At 42.4% G+C, this 18,130-nt stretch overlaps 1 protein-coding gene across 3 annotated transcripts in view; it reads left to right on the top strand.

The window, feature by feature from the left end:
• Positions 1–18,130, top strand: part of TANGO2 (transport and golgi organization 2 homolog) — an 87,844-nt gene that overhangs the window by 12,382 nt on the left and 57,332 nt on the right. For all 3 annotated transcript variants that reach the window (XR_009152205.1, XM_058158417.1, XM_058158418.1), the window contains exons 2-3: positions 4,658–4,792; positions 17,581–17,669. Coding sequence is in view for 2 of the 3 variants with exons in the window: in XM_058158417.1 (XP_058014400.1) it covers positions 4,737–4,792; positions 17,581–17,669 (145 nt within the window). In the remaining variant the exon portion in view is untranslated. The remainder of the gene's footprint in view (positions 1–4,657; positions 4,793–17,580; positions 17,670–18,130) is intronic.

The following is an 18,130-nucleotide window of genomic DNA, read 5'->3' as shown; positions in this document are numbered from 1 at the left end:
TGGTGTTCCCCCGCACATGAGTGCGTTCCTGTTTCAGCGCTCGGTGCCGACTGGTGTAGGGTTTCCTGCCTGAGCCGGGGGTTGGACTAGAAGACCTCCAAGGTCCCTTCCAGCTCTGTTATTCTATTCTAGCTTCAGCGGCCCTCAAATTCCCATGGTTGCATAAAGTGACAGCGACCCATTTTCCTGCCAGCTGTTGAAAACACTCCCGAGTCTAGCCTTTGCTCCAAATTCCTATGTAGTATATGTTCCCCGGAATTTGTGCGTTATGAAATATTCACAGACCAAAAAAAAGGGCGAAAACCATTGGGGTGGTGACGTGGAAAATAACAAGTCGGAGCAAAAGAACTTTGCCTTCAAGGAAGGTCCACAATTATGTGGTGTTGTGTGGCAGGCAGTTGCCGAGCTGTTCTTGTGGGGATAATTGACCCCTTGCACAAGTAGAATTCTGTTTTTGAATCCTTGGTGCAGCGCTGTAGTATAAGGTCTTACCCAGCTGCTTTGCCAATGGAAAACACCTTTTTGTATGTAAAAATGAACCGTTGTAATTCACCCCCGTTGCACAAGCCATAACTCACAACTAGGTTAAGCTGCAGATGAATAGGGTTTATTTTAACCGGAGTATGACTTACCTAATTAATTAAGTCTCAGACTTAATGTTCAGTTCTTCCTCCTGATCTCCTGTTTGAGGAATTTAACCATAGTGGGAGCCTTTTATTCCTTATTTTGGTCAAGAAATTTTGTTTTAAGATGTAATTGGGTTGTCTCGGTGCAACACAGAGAAGATTTAAATTTTATCGTCTCCGCCTGCTTGACTGAGGACTAAATTGGGTCTCTAAAATCCCTTTTCTTTTAATCACAGGGAACATTACAATAAACTATGGTTTGATTAATGAGTTGTTAAATAAGCCATCAACTACGTCAACCAGCCTTTCATGATTAAAATAAAGAATGGTTTATAACAATGTTTATAACAATAGCTGGCTGGGGAATTCTGGGAGTTGAAGTCCACCCATCTTAAAAGTTCCTGAGGTTGAGAAACATGGCTTTAAAGTGTTTGAACACACTTTTACCAATGCTTAGTAATTTGGGGTTCTCCCCGCCCCCCATTATTCTCCCCATTTCCCCCCATTCTTCTCAAGGAAATCTTGGCTATCGACAGTAGAGGGCGGTAGCTAACATCTGCTTGTTTGATCTCAAGTTAATAAAAAGCAGTGATTTAATAATATCATTTGCTGTTAAATTGCAGAATGACAGTGTCTTATAAAGCATCTGGTTCAATTTTTTTCCAGCCATTGGTAAAATAAATTCCATGTTTGATGGTATCCTACATCCTCTTTCTTTTTAATTTTCAATGTCAGTCTATCCATTTCTGCATAATCTAGTATCTTCTTAAGTATTTCTTCAGCTCGCGGTATATCTTCGTTTTTCCAATATTGTGCAAAAATAATCCTCGCTGCTGTTGAGGCATGTAATATTAAATACATGCTTTTCTTATCGAGTTTTTCTGATATTATTATACCTAATAAAAACAGTTCTGGTTTGAAATCTACATAATTCGTCTGTAGGAGCTGCTGACCCAGTTCTGCAGAGGAATTATTGAGTCTGTCATCTGCACCTCTATAACTATCTAGTTTGGTTCTGCAACCCATCAAGACAGACACAGACTTCAGAGGATCATTAGAACTGCAGAAAAAACAATGGCTACCAACCTGCCTTCCATTGAGGACCTGTATACTGCACGAGTCAAAAAGAGGGCTGTGAAAATATCTACAGACCCCTCACATCCTGGACATAAACTATTTCAACTCCTACCCTCAAAATGACGCTATCGAGCACTGCACACCAGAACAACTAGACACAAGAACAGTTTTTTCCCGAACACCATCACTCTGCTAAACAAATAATTTCCTCAACACTGTCAAACTATTTACTAAATCTGCACTACTATTAATCTTCTCATTGTTCCCATCACCCATCTCCTTCCACTTATGACTGTATGACTGTAACTTTATTTATTTATTATTTATTTTATTTTATTTTATTTTTCAAATTTATATACCGCCCTATCTCCCTAAGGACTCAGGGCGGTTCACAGGCAGTTAAAATACATATAAATACAGATTAAAAAACAACAATTAAAAAACTTATTCTATTGCCGAATTTAAAAAACAATATAAATAATAAAAAACCCCTTAAAACCAATAACTTTAAAATCTAATCCAGTCCCGCGCAGATGAATAGGTGCGTTTTAAGCTCGCGATGAAAGGTTCGGAGGTCCGGAAGTTGACGAAGTCCTGGAGGGAGTTCGTTCCAGAGGGTGGGAGCCCCCACAGAGAAGGCCCTTCCCCTGGGTGTCGCCAGACGGCACTGCCTAGCTGACGGCACCCTGAGGAGTCCCTCTCTGTGAGAGCGCACGGGTCGGTGAGAGGTATTTGGTAGCAGTAGGCGGTCCCGTAAATAGCCCGGCCCTATGCCATGGTATCCCTAACATGGTATCCCTAATATTATTGCTGGTATCCCTAACATTTCTTCCAACACTAACCACCTGTGTATCTTTGCCCAAAATATTTTTGCCTTTAACAAGATTTTTCACAATCGCAGATCTAGAGTAGAATAAAATAGAATAGAGCAGAGTAGAACAGAGCAGAGCAGAATAGAATTTTTTATTGGCCAAGTGTGATTGGACACACAAGGAATTTGTCTTTGGTGCATATGCTCTCAGTGTACATAAAAGAAAAGATACGTTCATCAAGAATCATAAGGTGCAACACTTAGTGATAGTCATAGAGTACAAATAAGCAATCAGGAACCAATCAATATCAATATAAATCTTAAGGATACCAGCAACAAGGTTTCAGTCATACAGTCATAAGTGGAAGGAGATGGGTGATGGGAACGATGAGAAGATTAATAGTAGTTCAGATTTAGTAAATAGTTTGACTGTTGAGGGAATTATTTGTTTAGCAGAATGATGGCATTCGGGGAAAAACTGTTCTTCTGTCTAGTTGTTCTGGTGTGCAGTGCCCTATAGCATCGTTTTGAGGGTAGGAGTTGAAGGGGAGAAGCTGACTCCCTAGCGTAGGCGTGGGAAGTGATCTCTCTTTTTTTTCTCCCTCTGCAGCCGTACTCTTGGGCCCATAAAAGTAATTCAATTTGTTTTCGATAAAACCGCTTGATCATCGCTCACTGGGGCAAGGTTAAGTCAATTATTCCGAGCTGCTTGGAGTTCAACTATTGATTTCTTTCCCCCTTCATTTCTGCATTCTGGAAAGCTCTTGATACAGCCAAGCTCTTTCTGTCTGGGCGACGTGATTGTTTCAGTTGCTCGTGTTTTAATCCTTGTTTTGCACTTGCAAGGAGATGAAAGCGCACGCCGTTGTGTTATTACGAGGCACCGTTCCCAGTGGAACAGCGTGGAAATTACTTAACAAGCCGCCTCGCTAGGCTCCGATCTGAAAAGGGATGTGGGTCACACCATTCACACGTGGCCAGAATCTGTAAACCTGGTTTGGTAACGATAGGAGCAAGGTAGAGCTAGTTCTTGATAGTTCCCCTGAAAATAAGACCCAACTGGAAAATAAGTCCTAGCATCATTTTTAGGATGCTCGTAATATAAGCCCTACCCCCAAAATAAGCCCCAGTTAAGATTGTCAGCCAGATGGATACATTTAGTACCGTATTTCCTCCAAAATAAGACCCAACCAGAAAATAAGCCCTAATGTGTCTTTTGGAGCAAAAATTAACATAAGACCTGGTCTTATTTTCGGGGAAACACGGTATCAAAATTGTGACCGTAACTGAGCCCAAAATTTATGCTGCTAAGTGAGACAGTTTGTTAGGTGAATTTGACCACCATTGTATGACTTTTCTGGCTACCGTTGTTAAACGAATCATGGCAGTTGTTAAGTGAGTGATACAGTTCTCAAGTGAATCTTCCTTCCCCATTGAATTTGCCTGTCCAAATCAGATGATTCTGGGACACTGTGACCGTCATGAATGCAAATCACTTGCCAAGCATCTAAATTTTGATCATGGGGATGCGGCAACAGTTGTAAATGTGAACAACGGGTCATAAGTCAGGTTTTTTTTCAGCCATGTTGTAACTTTGAATGGTCACTAAAGGCCCGAATGTCAATCACGTGGCCATGGGGGATGCTGCAACGGTCATAAGTGTGAAAAACGGTCATAAGTCACTTTTTTCAGGGTCGTCATACCTTTGAACCAGGGGTGAAATCCAGCAGGTTCTGACGGGTTCTGGAGAACTGGTAGTGGAAATTTTGAGCAGGTTGGAGAACTGGTAGCAAAAATTTTGAGCAGTTCAGAAAACCGGTAGCGGAAATTTTGAGCAGTTCAGAGAACTGGCAAATACCACCTCTGGCTGGCCCCAGAGTGGGGAGGGAATGGAGATTTTGCAATATCCTTCTCCTGCCCACCCACCAAGCCACACCACGCCCACCAAGCCTCACCACGCCCACCAAGCCACACCCACAGAACCGGTAGTTAAAAAAAAAAAAGGATTTCACCACTGCTTTTGAACGGTCACTAAATGAACAGTGGTAAGTGGAAGACTATCTGCAGTGTGTAATAGGATCACAAACCAGGGCAAACTTGCAATTTTCGAGTCTCTAATCAGCTGTCCGTATTTCATTTGCAGCAGGCACCGGAAAGGATGACCTTTGACTGACCATCTCTGCAACGGAAGCTGAGCTTTCCCCCCCCACCATCTGTAACCCATGTGCATTCTTTTCTTTAAGTTTGACCCACGTCCTGTGTCCAAAAATGCCTACAGGTAATGTGCAAAATTCCGCTTCACCGTCTCTCGTTGTCGATCTGCTGGTTGTCGCTCTTCCTGGAGTTTGAAAATTCCATTGTGGCTAAAACAATCTCAGGGACTCTTGGATTCTTAAGTGAGTTTCTGCTCTGCCTGCTAAAACTTCTTTGACGTGTGGATTGAGAGAGGATATCACGTGAAGGGTTAATGCCGCTTTATTATAATGCCTTGGTAAGACCGCGCTTGGAATACTGCATCCAGTTTTGGTCTCCTGTTCTGTTCTGTTCCGTTCTCCTGTTCTTTTCTGTTCTGTTCTGTTTCGTTCCGTTCCATTCCATTCCATTCCCATTCCCATTCCCATTCCATTCTGTTCTATTCTATATTCCATTCCATTCCATTCTCCTATTCTATTCTATTCTGTTCTGTTCTGTTCTATTCCCATTCCCATTCCCATTCCATTCCATTCCATTCCATTCCATTCTACTCTATTCCATTCCATTCCATTCTATTCTATTCCATTCCATTCCATTCCATTCCATATTTTCTCTTCTCCTCTCCTCCATTCCTATTATTGTATTGTATTGTATTCTGTTATTCTATTTCTATTCTATTCTATGCCTTTTGCTTCTACTTGTCTCATTCTTCTTTCCCTCCTCCTCTCTTCTCTTCTCTTCTCTTCTCTTCTCTTCTCTTCTCTTCCCTTCCCTTCCCTTCCCTTCCCTTCATTTCCCTTCCCTTCCATTCCATATTTTCTATTCTATTTTATTCCATTCCATATTTTATTCCTGTTCCTATTATTGTATTCTATTCTGTTATTCTATTTCTAGTCTGTTCTACTCTACTCTATTCTAGTCTACTCTATTCTAATTCCTATTCTATTCTATTCCATTCCATTCCATTCCATTCCAAATAGGGGCCTCTGTGGCTCAGACTGCTAATGCAGTCTGTTATTAACAGCAGCTGCCTGCAGTTACTGCAGGTTCTAGTCCCACCAGGCCCAAGGTTGACTCAGCCTTCCATCCTTTATAAGGTAGGTAAAATGAGGACCCAGATTGTTGGGGGGGCAATAAGTTGACTTTGTATATAAATATACAAATAGGATGAAGACTATTGCTAACATAGTGTAAGCCGCCCTGAGTCTTCGGAGAAGGGCGGGATATAAATGCAAATAAAAAAAAATTCTAATTCATATTCTGTTTTGTATTGTATTCTGATTCTGTTCTGTTCTATTCTAATTCTATTCTAATTCATATTCTATTATATTCAAATTCTATACTATCCTCTTCTAATTTCTATTCTTTCCTATTCTGTTCCATTCCATTCCATTCCAGCTTGTGATCACCTATGATCGGTTTTGTCATAGTTTGCTGAATAAACCTTCGGCTGGGGAAACCCATAATCCTAAACTGGATTACAATGCTTGTTTTTGACACATTATGCTACGCCATGAATTGCAATCCAGTCTGGCAAACTAGTTTTTAAGCCTCAACTCCACATAATTTAGATCCAGTGAAACTATGTAATGTACCATATTTGTCCATAAATGTTACAGTGTCACTTCAGAATGAAGACTTCTGTTAAAAAAAATATGCTCCGTTTGCTACTGTTTTGCCTAAATGTTTTTACGTGTGAGATACTTTTTTGAGTGAAAAGTTTCCATTTCAATGGTATTTATTTATCCTCCAGTGTTAAGATCCTTTATTGTTATTTTTTCCTGTCTGCTTACACTATAGATAAACATTTTCTTGTAAGTGCAGATACATTTTTCTTACAAGTGCGTGCATTTGCTAGATAGGTATTTATCATAAATGCATGAGTTTGCTTATAAATAAATACCTGGTAGAAATGTTGTCACCTGAGGTTTGCTGAGCGATATCTTTCACGCTTCATGCTGTGTAGGTTGCCGGAAACCTGGTAAGATAAATCTAATGAAGGATATATAATGCCCAGCAATTGTGTCGGAATCGTAGGCAACAAAGAAGTTACGAAATGATAAACCTCTAAGTCAAGGGTCCTCAAACTACGGCCCGTGGGCCGGATACGGCCTGCCAAAGCCATTAATCTGGCTCGTGCTGGACCGCGAGGCTGCTCGCCCACATAGCCCCGCCTACTCGTTGGCACTCACCCGCCTCTGGAGGCCAAAAACGGACCAGTTTTTTGCCTCCAGACACACACACACACACACACACACACACACACACACACACACAGAAGTCCCTCATACACACCCCAAAGCAGCCACATCCCTTCACTAACCTGCTTTCCATCCTCAGGAGCGTAAGAAATTAAAGTTTAATTTGTGCCTATTGTTTGGACTGCTAAATTGGCCACGCCCACCCTGTCACATGACCATCTAACCACACCCACCCAGCTGGTCCGGGCCCCCAGAACACAGTCTGAGGGACAGTGAATTGGGCCCCCTGTTTAAAAAGTTTGAGGACCCCTGCTCTAAGTGAATATGCAGACTAGAATAGAATAGAATAGAATAGAATAGAATAGAATAGAATAGAATAGAATAGAATAGAATAGAATAGAATAGAATTTTTTACTGCCCAAGTGTGATTGGACACACAAGGAATTTGTCTTGGTGCATATGCTCTCAGTGTACATAAAAGAAAAGATACTTTCATCAAGGTACAACATTTACAACACAAATGATAGTCAATATATCAATATAAATCATAAGGATTGCCAACAACAAAGTTACAGTCATACAGTCATAAGTGAAAGGAGATGGGTGATGGGAACGATGAGAAGATTAATAGTAGTGCAGATTCAGTAAATAGTTTGACAGTGTTGAGGGAATTATTTGTTCAGCAGAGTGATGGCGTTGGGGAAAAAACTGTTCTTGTGTCTAGTTGTTCTGGTGTGCAGTGCTCTATAGCGTCGTTTTGAGGGTAGGAGTTGAAACAGAATAGAAAATTTAAAAAAATAAAATAAAATAAACCAGAATAGAAAATAATTCCACCAAGGAGACACTAGTGCAATGATGGCGAACCTATGGTACGCGTGCCACAGGTGGCACACGGAGCCATATTGGTGGGCATGCGAGCTCAGCTCCGGCCAGCTGATTTTTGGGCCCTCCGGGTCCACTGGAAATCGGGAAACAGGACGTTTCTGGCCTCCAAGGAAGTGGAGAAGGTCCATTTTTTGCTCTCCCCAGGCTCCTAGAAAGATTCTAGAGCCTGGGGAGAGCGAAAAACGGACCTATTGGGCCCACCGTGCCATCACATGCCAAAAGTGGGGGGAGCACGGGGAGGGGGTTGTGCAGGCATGCGCAGGAAGGTGAGGTGCATTGTATTATGGGTGTGGGCACACAGGCGTGTAAGTCCCCCCGTTTTTGGCACGCAATGGCAAAAAGATTAGCCATCACTGCACTAGTGCGTGGTAAATACCAAACAAGTTAGAATTATACAGGTAAGTCCTCGACTTACGACCACAATCGAGCCCAGCATTTCTGTTGTTAAGCGAGACACTTGCTAAGTGAGTTCTGCCCCATTTTACGACCTTTCCTGCCGCCGTTGTTAAGTGAATCACGGCAGTGGATCAGTTAGTAACTCGGTCGTTAAGTGAATCTGGCTCTGCCTCCCCCCCATCCCCCCGTTGACTTTGCTGGTCAAAAGGTCGCAATAGGGGATCCCGTGACCTTGGGGACACAGCAGCGGTCATAAGTACGAATCACTTGCCAAGCATCTAAATTTTGATCGTAAGGAGGCTACAAAGGTTGTAAGTGTGGAAAAAAAATGATCGTACGTTCCTTTTTTCCGTGCCGTTGTAACTTTGGCCACTGAACGATCTGTTGTAAGTCGAGGACTTACCTGTACAAACGTTTTGCGTTTTTCAAAACACAAATTAATGGGTCTTTAAAGGGAATCCATGTGTGTGTGTTTTGTTTTTGTTTTTTTAATCCAGGGCAAAGGAATCAGGATTAGAACTGACTGCAAAACGTGGATAAAGGAACTGCGTGTAAAATATGAGGAGGGGAAAAAATGCAAATATAGATACAAAGCTTAAATCTCTTTTATTTTATTTTATTTTTTTGTTCCATAAAACCAGCCTGTGACAGAGAACATACTGGTCGGTCATTCCTTTTATCTGCTCAGCCGGTGCAGAAATCCAAGCGCAGACTTTTGAGATCAACCCTCCTCAAAAGCTCCATGTTTCATTTTATCTGCAGCAAAATATGTAAAGCCCTTGGTGGCTTACAGTCCCATTGCCTTCGCTCTTAGACATTTGCCCAAGCATGAAGATCTAGCAGGAATAATGTTGTAAGGGGAGTTTGCCAGGATTAAGGATGTAGCAGCTGGAGGCAGAGAGAGAGAGAGAGAGAGAGAGAGAGAGAGAGAGAGAGAGAGAGAGAGAAGATATTCTTGCACTCCAATTACAGCTATAGGTAGTCCTCGACTTACAACAGTTCACTTAGTGACCATTCGTAGTTACAACGGCACAGAAAAAAGTGACTTACGACCAATTCTCACACGACAACCGTCCTTCCTTCCATTCATTCATTCATTCATTTCTGCATAGTGGTTAAAATGCAGTATTGCAGGCTGACTGCCCACTGCCAGAAGTTTGATCTTGACTGACTCAAGGTTTACTCAGCCTTCCATCCTTCCAAGGTGGGTAAAATGAGGGCCCAGATTGTTGCGGGCAACAGGCTGACTCTGTAACCCGCTTAGAGAGGGCTGTAAAGCGCTGTAAAGCGGTATAGAAGTCTAAGTGCTATTGCACTTAGTGGTATATAAGACTAAGGGATATTGCTAGTGTTCTTCTTTCCTCCCTCCCTCCCTCCCTCTATGATGCACAGTGGCTAGAATGCAGCATTGCAGGCTGACTTTGCCCACTGTCAGCAGTTCGATCCTGACAGGCTCAATGTTGACTCAGCCTTCCATCCTTCCGAGGTGGGTAAAATAAGGATCCAGATTGTTGGCTGACTCTGTAACCCGCTTAGAGAGGGCTGGAAAGCACTAAGTGCTAAAACTCACTTTAACAACTTTCTTCCTTAGCAATGGAAATTTTTGGCTCAGTTTTTGGTCGTAAGTCGAGAACTGCCTTTACCGGCTGTTTGGTAGAGCTACTGGGTTGTAATTTAGGCCACAGCCGGTGCCCTCCGTGTTCCCTCTTCTGCAACAGTCTCTATTTGTCATGCTGTAAATAAATGCCTCTCATTTCAATGTGCGCCTGTTTGCAGAGACCTTCATAAATCCAATTTTGGTAATACAAATTGCTGCTGTTTGTAAATATAGGTTCTACGTTTCGGAGCTATAATCTCATAATCTTTTTTTTTTTTTTTTTTATGGAACTGAATTAGATCACAGGAAATTGCTTCGGCAGTATGGATTCTTGAGTTTCCATCTACACACACACACACATACACACACACACACACACATACACACACACACAGTCAAAAGTTCCATAAATCTTCGTGCAGTCAAAGTTGTACAGCTTGTTTTGAAGCTCTTATAAATTACTTAGAGAATCTGATTTTGGATGAGGCTACCTTTAAAGATGGCTTCTCCCCCCATCCCACCCCAGTGTGTGCCTGAAACAGCAGTTGCCCCTTAAAAGTGGTTTATCAACAGGCACAAATGTTTGCTTGTCCTTATCTGGGATAATCCCGGTTTTGTTTTTGTGCCCTGCTTAAATCTCTTCTCTGAAAGTGTAAAGGAACGGCAGCTAAATAAGAATGGAATAAATAAACCTTAGATTTGTAAACAATAGCTTACCTATGTGTTTCATCCTGACTGAAACCACCATATTTTGAACTCAGAGTCCTCTTTGAACCCAGAGTCCTCTTTGTAGACTTGGGATTGACTTGCTGGCATAAACAAGCTCCCAGAAATAGAATAGAATAGAATTTATTGGCCAAGTGTGATTGGACACACAAGGAATTTGTTTTGGTGCATACACTCTCAGTGTACATAAAAGAAAAAGAAAAAAAAACCTTCATCAAAGGTACAACATTTACAACACCAATGATGGTCATAGGTTGCAATTTAACCCTTAACGATAGCAACAAAAAGTTACAGTCATACAGTCATAAGTGGAAAGAGATTGGTGATGAAAACGATGAGAAGATTAATAGTAGTGTAGATTTAGTAAATAGTTTGACAGTGTTGAGGGAATTATTTGTTTAGCAGAGTGATGACATTCGGGAAAAAACTCTCCTTGTGTCTTGTTGTTCTGGTGTGCAGTGCTCTATAGCGTCGTTTTGATGGTAGGAGTTGAAACAGTTTATGTCCAGGATGTGAAGGGGTCTGTAAATATTTTCACGGTCCTCTTCTTGATTTGTGCAGTATACAGGTCCTCAATGGAAGGCAGGTTGGTAGCAATTATTTTTTCTGCAGTTCTAATTATCCTCTGAAGTCTGTGTTTTTCTTGTTGGGTTGCAGAACCGAACCAGACAGTTATAGAGGTGCAAATGACAGACTCAATAATTCCTCTGTAGAACTGGATCAGTAGCTCCTTGGGCAGTTTGAGCTTACTGAGTTGGCGCAGAAAGAACAGTCTTTGTTGTCCTTTTTTGATGATGTTTTTGATGTTAGCTGTCCATTTTAGATCTTGCGATATGATAGAACCTAGAGATTTGAAGGTTTCTACTGTTGATACTGTGTTGTCAAGTATTGTGAGAGGTGGAAGTATGGAAGGGTTTCTCCTGAAGTCTACCACCATTTCTACAGTTTTGAGTGTGTTCAATTCCAGATTGTTTTGGTCGCACCACAAGGCTAGTCGTTCGACCTCACGTCTATATGCGGATTCGTCGTCTCAAATGAGACCAATCACTGTTGTGTCATCTGCGAACTTCAGCAGTTTAACAGATGGATCGTTAGAGATGCAGTCATTGGTATACAGAGAGAAGAGAAGTGGGGAGAGCACACAGCCTTGGGGGGGGGCTGTGTTAATTGTACAGGTATCTGATGTGATCTTGCTTAGCTTCACCTGCTGCTTCCTGTTTGTTAGGAAGCTTGTGATCCACTTATAAGTCTGTTCAGGTACTTGTAGCTGGTTTAGCTTAGTTAGAAGAGTGTCTGGAATGATGGTATTGAATGCTGAACTGAAGTCTACAAAGAGGATCCTTACATAGGTCTTTGGAGATTCAAGATGTTGTAGGATGTAGTGCAGAGCCATATTAACAGCATCATCTTTTGATCTATTTGCTCACTATGCAAATTGCAAGGGGTCTAACAGTGGATCCGTGATGGTTTTCAAGTAGGAAAGCACTAGCCTTTCAAAGACTTTCATGACTACAGATGTTAAAGCAACTGGTCTGTAGTCATTCAGTTCCTTGATAGTGGGCTTCTTCGGCACTGGGATGATGGTAGAGCGTTTGAAGCAAGAAGAAACCATAGTTTATCCAAACCAGGAAAGGAACGAATCAGCAAATGCCAGGCAAACATTTTGCAAACCTTAACCCTGGATCTTCAAACCAAGGTTAACTTCGTAGTGGGTTTTTTGTGTGTGTGTGTGCCTTGCTTAAACCTCTACCTAGTCTACTGAAAATGTAAAGGAACGGCAGCTAAATAAGAAGGGAATAAATAAACCTTAGATTTGCCAAGGTTTATTCAGCAAGCCATAGGTAAACAGTAGCTTTTGCACAAGGTGAAACTCAGCCGTTTATTTCCATCCTGACTGAAACCACCGTATTTTGAACCCAGAGTCCTCTTTGTAGACTTGACTTTGTAGTCAAGTTTGAAGACTAGCCTGACTAGGTGGCTAAGACGCTGAGCTTGTCCATCAGAGAGGTCGGCAGTTCGGCGGTTCGAATCCCTAGTATTGGTGGTCCACGGAAAATTTTTGGGTGGTCCGCAAAAAAATTATTTGCACTTTTAATATTGCATTAAATCAGGGGTCCTCAAACTACAGCCCCTGGGACAGATACGTGCAATGAACGTTTGTGTTGCTGCAGAGAATTTTCCCCCTTCAGGGTCTTTTGTGTAGGTTGGGGAGGGAGGGCAGAAATTCTGGGTGAAGGCTGGAGGGAAGTGGAGGGAAGTGTCACTGGTGGCAAAGAGCCAGAGGGCCTTGTTCCAGTGGGACCGCATCATGGCCTGGAACTGGCTGACCATCTCAGCCCACTGAGCCTCCAGGCGCCACTACCTGGCCTTGCACTCCTTCAGGTCTTCCCTCTGCTTGGAAAGCCTATGCTCCTAGTCCTCAGTGAGGTGCTTCTGCTGAGCCTCCTTCTCGGCCAGATCCAATTTGAACTGAGCTCTTTTGCCAACTCTTTCTCCTGGTGGCTGCTTAGCTCCAGTAACTGCTTCCTGTTGGGGCCCTAAGGGCCCGGGCAGGGAGGCAAGGAGTGGGTGGGAGGGGAGGGGCGAGTAGAGTACTGCAAGGTGCCCCTCAACATGAGTGACATGCCCATCCAGTCACATGACTACCTAGCCACGCCCACCCAGCCGGTCTTTAGGTAGATCATATTAGTGGCTCAGACTGGTAAGACAGTCTGTTAGTAACACAGCTGCCTCCAATTACTGCAGGTTCTAGTCCCACCAGGCCCAAGGTTGACTCAGCCTTCCATCCTTTATAAGGTAGGTAAAATGAGGACCCAGATTGTTGTGGGCAATAAGTTGACTTTGTATATAAATATACAAATAGGATGAAGACTATTGCTAACATAGTGTAAGCCGCCCTGAGTCTTCGGAGAAGGGCGGGATATAAATGCAAATAATAAAAAATTATGAATGTAGTGGTCCCTGAGGTCTGAAAGCTTGGTGACCCCTGGACTAGATGACCCCCACGGTCCCTTCCAACTCTCTTTACTGTTAACTGACTTGGGATTGGCTTGCTGGCATAAGCCAGCTCCCAGAAACCATAGCTTATCCGAACCAGGAAAGGGGCGAACCAGCAAATGCCAGGCAGAGGCTTTGCCAACCTTAAGCCTGGATCTTCAAACCCAGGTTAGCTACGTAGCGTTCAACCCAGTCTTTCGTTTCTTCTTTGTGGGTCTTTGTGTTCTGTTGGTTGAACAGATGTGAGGCACGTAGGTCCTTCCAAAGCCGCGCCCGTTCTTCAATGGATACCTTTCGGCAAGAGTACAAATAAAAATAAACCCGATGTGATTAAAGGTGCCCCCTGGGAGCATCGTTGAAGGATGCTGTTTGTGTTTACGGTGCAGAGCTGGAAAAAAAATCAGAAATTGCACAGGGCCTGCCTGCTTCCAGGCGAGCTGGCTGGTTTCTCGACAGCAGTGGTGCGATGGCATTAATTAACTCGGCTTGGCTGTGTGGGTATCGCCCAAATTTTCGCAGGAGCTTTTTGGGGTTTTTTTTTCCCCGTGACTTCCCGGCAAAGCTGTAATTTCACGATAGAACACATACGAGGTCACAGATTCAACCTCTCGGATCTTCAAATGAGACTAAGAGAAATCTGTTTAATTGGCTTCTCTTCCACCCCCCACCCACCCCCGCAGCATATCTGGGATTAGAATACAATAGATAAAGAATGGAATAGGAATAGGAATAGGAATAGGAATAGGAATAGGAATAGGAATAGGAATAGGAATAGGAATAGGAATAGGAATGGAATGGAATGGAATGGAATGGAATAGAATAGAATAGAATAGAATAGAATAGAATAGAATAGAATAGAATAGAATAGAATAGAATAGAATAGAATAGAAAATGGAATGGAATGGAATGGAATGGAATGGAATGGAATGGAATAGAAAATGGAATGGAATGGAATGGAATGGAATAGAATAGAATAGAATAGAATAGAATAGAATAGAATAGAATAGAATAGAATAGAATAGAATAGAAAATGGAATGGAATGGAATGGAATGGAATGGAATGGAATGGAACAGGGCAGGGACTCTGCAACCTTAAACACTCCAAGAGCCATTTGGACCCGTTTCCCATGGAAAAGAAAACACCGGGAGCCACAAAACCTTTCCCGTGCCTGACTATTTCTTGAGTGGCCACAAAACTAGCATATATAGTTGAATTAAACATTCTGAAACTTTTCTTTTCTTGGATGTATCCATGATTGGCCTACCAGGGGTTGAAAAGCTCAATAATCATATGCCGGTGGGTATCGCACATTGGCAGTTATGATGCATATTTTGAGTGACAGGGAGCCGCAGCAGAGGGGTGAAAGAGCCACTAGAGCCGCAGGTTGCTGACCCCTGGAATAGGGAATAGAATAGGGAATGGAATGAAATGGAATGCAATAGAATGGAATGCAATAGAATGGAATAATAAAATAGAATAACTATAGAATAGAATAAAAGTAGAATAATAGAATAGAACAGAATAACAGTAGAACAGAATAAAAATAGATTAGAATAACAACAGAATAGAATAGAACAGTAGAGTTGGAAGGGACCTTGGAGGTCTTCTAGTCCAACCCCCTTCTTAGACAGGAAATCTATACCATTTCAGACAAATGGTTGTCCGATCTCTTCTAAAAAACTTCCAATGTTGGAGCATTCACAACTTCTGGAGGCAAGTTGTTCCACTGATTAATTGTTCTAACTGTCAGGAAATTTCTTCTTCGTGCTAGAAAGATCAAAACAGAGAGCAGTTTTTGAATCCAGGATTCAAGGGTGTTGGCAAAGAATTGGTGCTGGAATTCATGTTAAAATTGCAATCATATGTAAGTTGAGGTCTATCTGTAGATAGCCTGAAAATGACCGAGCTCATGTTCTGCAGTTTTTAATTCGGTTTCTATAGCTGCCCCAAGAGTTTGACTCTGGGCAGCTTACAATTCCAAAATTCTAAAATGATGAAAACGATATAGAAAACATGGAAACGATTAAAAAAAAAATCCGCAGAATGTAAGACCTGTTGAATCAAAGCGCACCGCATCGTGTCTCAGAGTCATAAGGAAGCTCTGATGATTTCACCTTATTCAGCAAACCTTAGTTAAACTGTTGCTTGGGGTGACATGTAACAACATTTTTTTTCTTGTTGTATCTTATGCAGCAATAAAATTGTTGTTGTAGTTAGTTGTGAAGTTGTGTCCGACCCATCGCGACCCCATGGACAATGTTCCTCCAGGCCTTCCTGTCCTCTATCATCCTCTGGAGTCCATTGAAGTTCACGCCGACTGCTTCAGTGACTCCATCCAGCCACCTTGTTCTTTGCCATCCCTTTCTTCTTTTGCCCTCCATCGTTCCCAGCATTCAGCTCTTCTCCAGGGAGTCCTTCCTTCTCATTAGTTGGCCAAAGTATTTGAGTTTCCTCTTCCGGATCTGGCCTTCTAAAGAGCAGCCAGGGTTGATCTCCTTTAGGACTGACCGGTTGGATCGCCTTGCAGTCCAAGGGACTCGCAGGAGTCTTCTCCAGCACCAAGAGTTCAAAGGCCTCCATTCTTTGGCGCTCAGCCTTCCTTATGGTCCAACTTTCACAGCCGTACATTGCAACTGGGCAAACCATCGCCTTGACTATATGCACTTTGGTTGGCAGGGTGATGTCTCTGCTAAACAGAATTAATTCCAGCCAAGAGGAGAACCAAGTCTGTTCAGTTCAACGGCCAGAAGCCTGGGTTTTCCAAACGGCAAAGTGAAACTTGGGCCAAAACGCCGGAGATCTTCTTTCTTTGACTGGTTGTATTAAAAAGAAAAAAAAAGAAGAATTTTACAGGGTTCAGAATCTTGCCAGGGATATAGCTCATGGCGTAAAGGAAAAGCGACTTCTTTGCAACTGGCTCAAACTGTGGCTATATGTGTTGCAAAGATTGTGTAATGGTCTTTTTAAGAGAACAGCAGTAAAATTATATTTGTGATCCGAAGTGGGAGGGAGGGAGGGAGGAAGGAAAAAGAAGTAAATGAATAGGGTAGAAGAGAGGAGAGGAGAGGAGGAAGAGAGAAGAAAAGAGGAGAAAAGAAAGAGAGGAAAAGAAGCAGAGAGAATAGAATAGAATAGAATAGAATAGAATAGAATAGAATAGAATAGAATAGAATAGAATAGAATAGAATAGAATAGAATAGAATTTTTATTGGCCAAGTGTGATTGGACACACAAGGAATTTGTCTTGGTGCATATGCTCTCAGTGTACATAAAAGAAAAGATACCTTCATCAAGGTACAACATTTACAACACAATTGATGGTCAATATATCAATGTCAATCATAAGGATTGCCAGCAACAAAGTTATAGTCATACAGTCATAAGTGGAAAGAGATTGGTGATGGGAACGATGAGAAGATTAATAGTAGTGCAGATTCAGTAAATAGTCTGACAGTGTTGAGGGAATTGAGAATTGAGAATTGAGTGTTGAGAGAAGAAAAAAGAGAAGAAAGAGGAGAGAAGAAAATAGGAAAGAGAGGCGAAGAGGAAGAGAGAAGAAAAGAAGATAAAAGAGAGAAGAGGAGGAAGAGAAGAAAAGAAGAGAAAAGAAAGACAGGTGAAGGGGAAGAGAGAAGAAAAGAGAAAAGAAAGAGAGGAGAGGAGGAAGAGAGAAGAAAAGAGAAAAGAATGGAGAGGAGGAAGAGAGAAAAAAGAAGAGAAAAGAAAGAGGAGAGGAGGAGGAAGAGAGAAGAGAAGAAGAGAAAAGGAAGAGAGGAGAGGAGGAAGAAAAGAAGAGAAAAAGAGAGGAGAGGAGGAAGAGAAAAAGAAAAAAAAGAAAAGAAAAAAGAAAGAGTTTCTGCTTTTTAGTATGCTGTCTAGATTTGCCATAGCTTTCCACCCCAGGAGCAAGCGTTTTTTAATTTCTTGGCTGCAGTGATCTTGGAGCCCAGGAAAATAAAATCTGTCCCTACCTCCCTTGCAATAAAATTATGATGAAGTAATTATTATGAAGTAATAAAACAAAGGTCATTTTTCAGTGCAATCACAGATTTTCTGTCCTTTACCTACAGGCTGATCCTAGCAGCTAACAGAGATGAATATTACAACAGGCCGTCGAAATCTGCCGATTTTTGGGACAGTAGCAGCGAGATTCTCAGTGGTACGTATAGCGCTCTCTGGGTATGTGTTTAAGTCAAGCCATCCTCGACATACAGCTGATCACTCCCAGGGTCTTAGTGATTGGCCCAAAGTCACCCAGCCAGCTTTCAGGTCAAAGGCAGGACTAGAACTCACAATCTCCCGGTGATTGGCCCAAAGTCACCAGCCAGCTTTCATGTCAAAGGCAGGACTAGAATTCCCTGTCTCCTGGTGATTGGCCCAAAGTCACCCAGCCGGCTTTCATGTCAAAGGCAGGACTAGAACTCACTGTCTCCTGGTGATTGGCCCAAAGTCACCCAGCCAGCTTTCATGGCTAAGGCAGGACTAGAACTCACAGTCTTCAGGTGATTGGCCCAAAGTCACCCAGCCAGCTTTCATGCCTTAAGGCAGGACTGGAACTCCCGGTCTCCTGGTTATCAGTACAGTCACCCAGCTGGCTTTCATGCCTAAGGCAGGACTAGA

This window comes from Ahaetulla prasina, chromosome 15 (assembly GCF_028640845.1).
Source record: "Ahaetulla prasina isolate Xishuangbanna chromosome 15, ASM2864084v1, whole genome shotgun sequence".
NCBI classification, from domain to species: domain Eukaryota; kingdom Metazoa; phylum Chordata; class Lepidosauria; order Squamata; family Colubridae; genus Ahaetulla; species Ahaetulla prasina.
The sequence above is the reverse complement of the archived record's forward strand: the minus strand, read 5'-3'. Positions and strand labels throughout refer to the sequence as shown.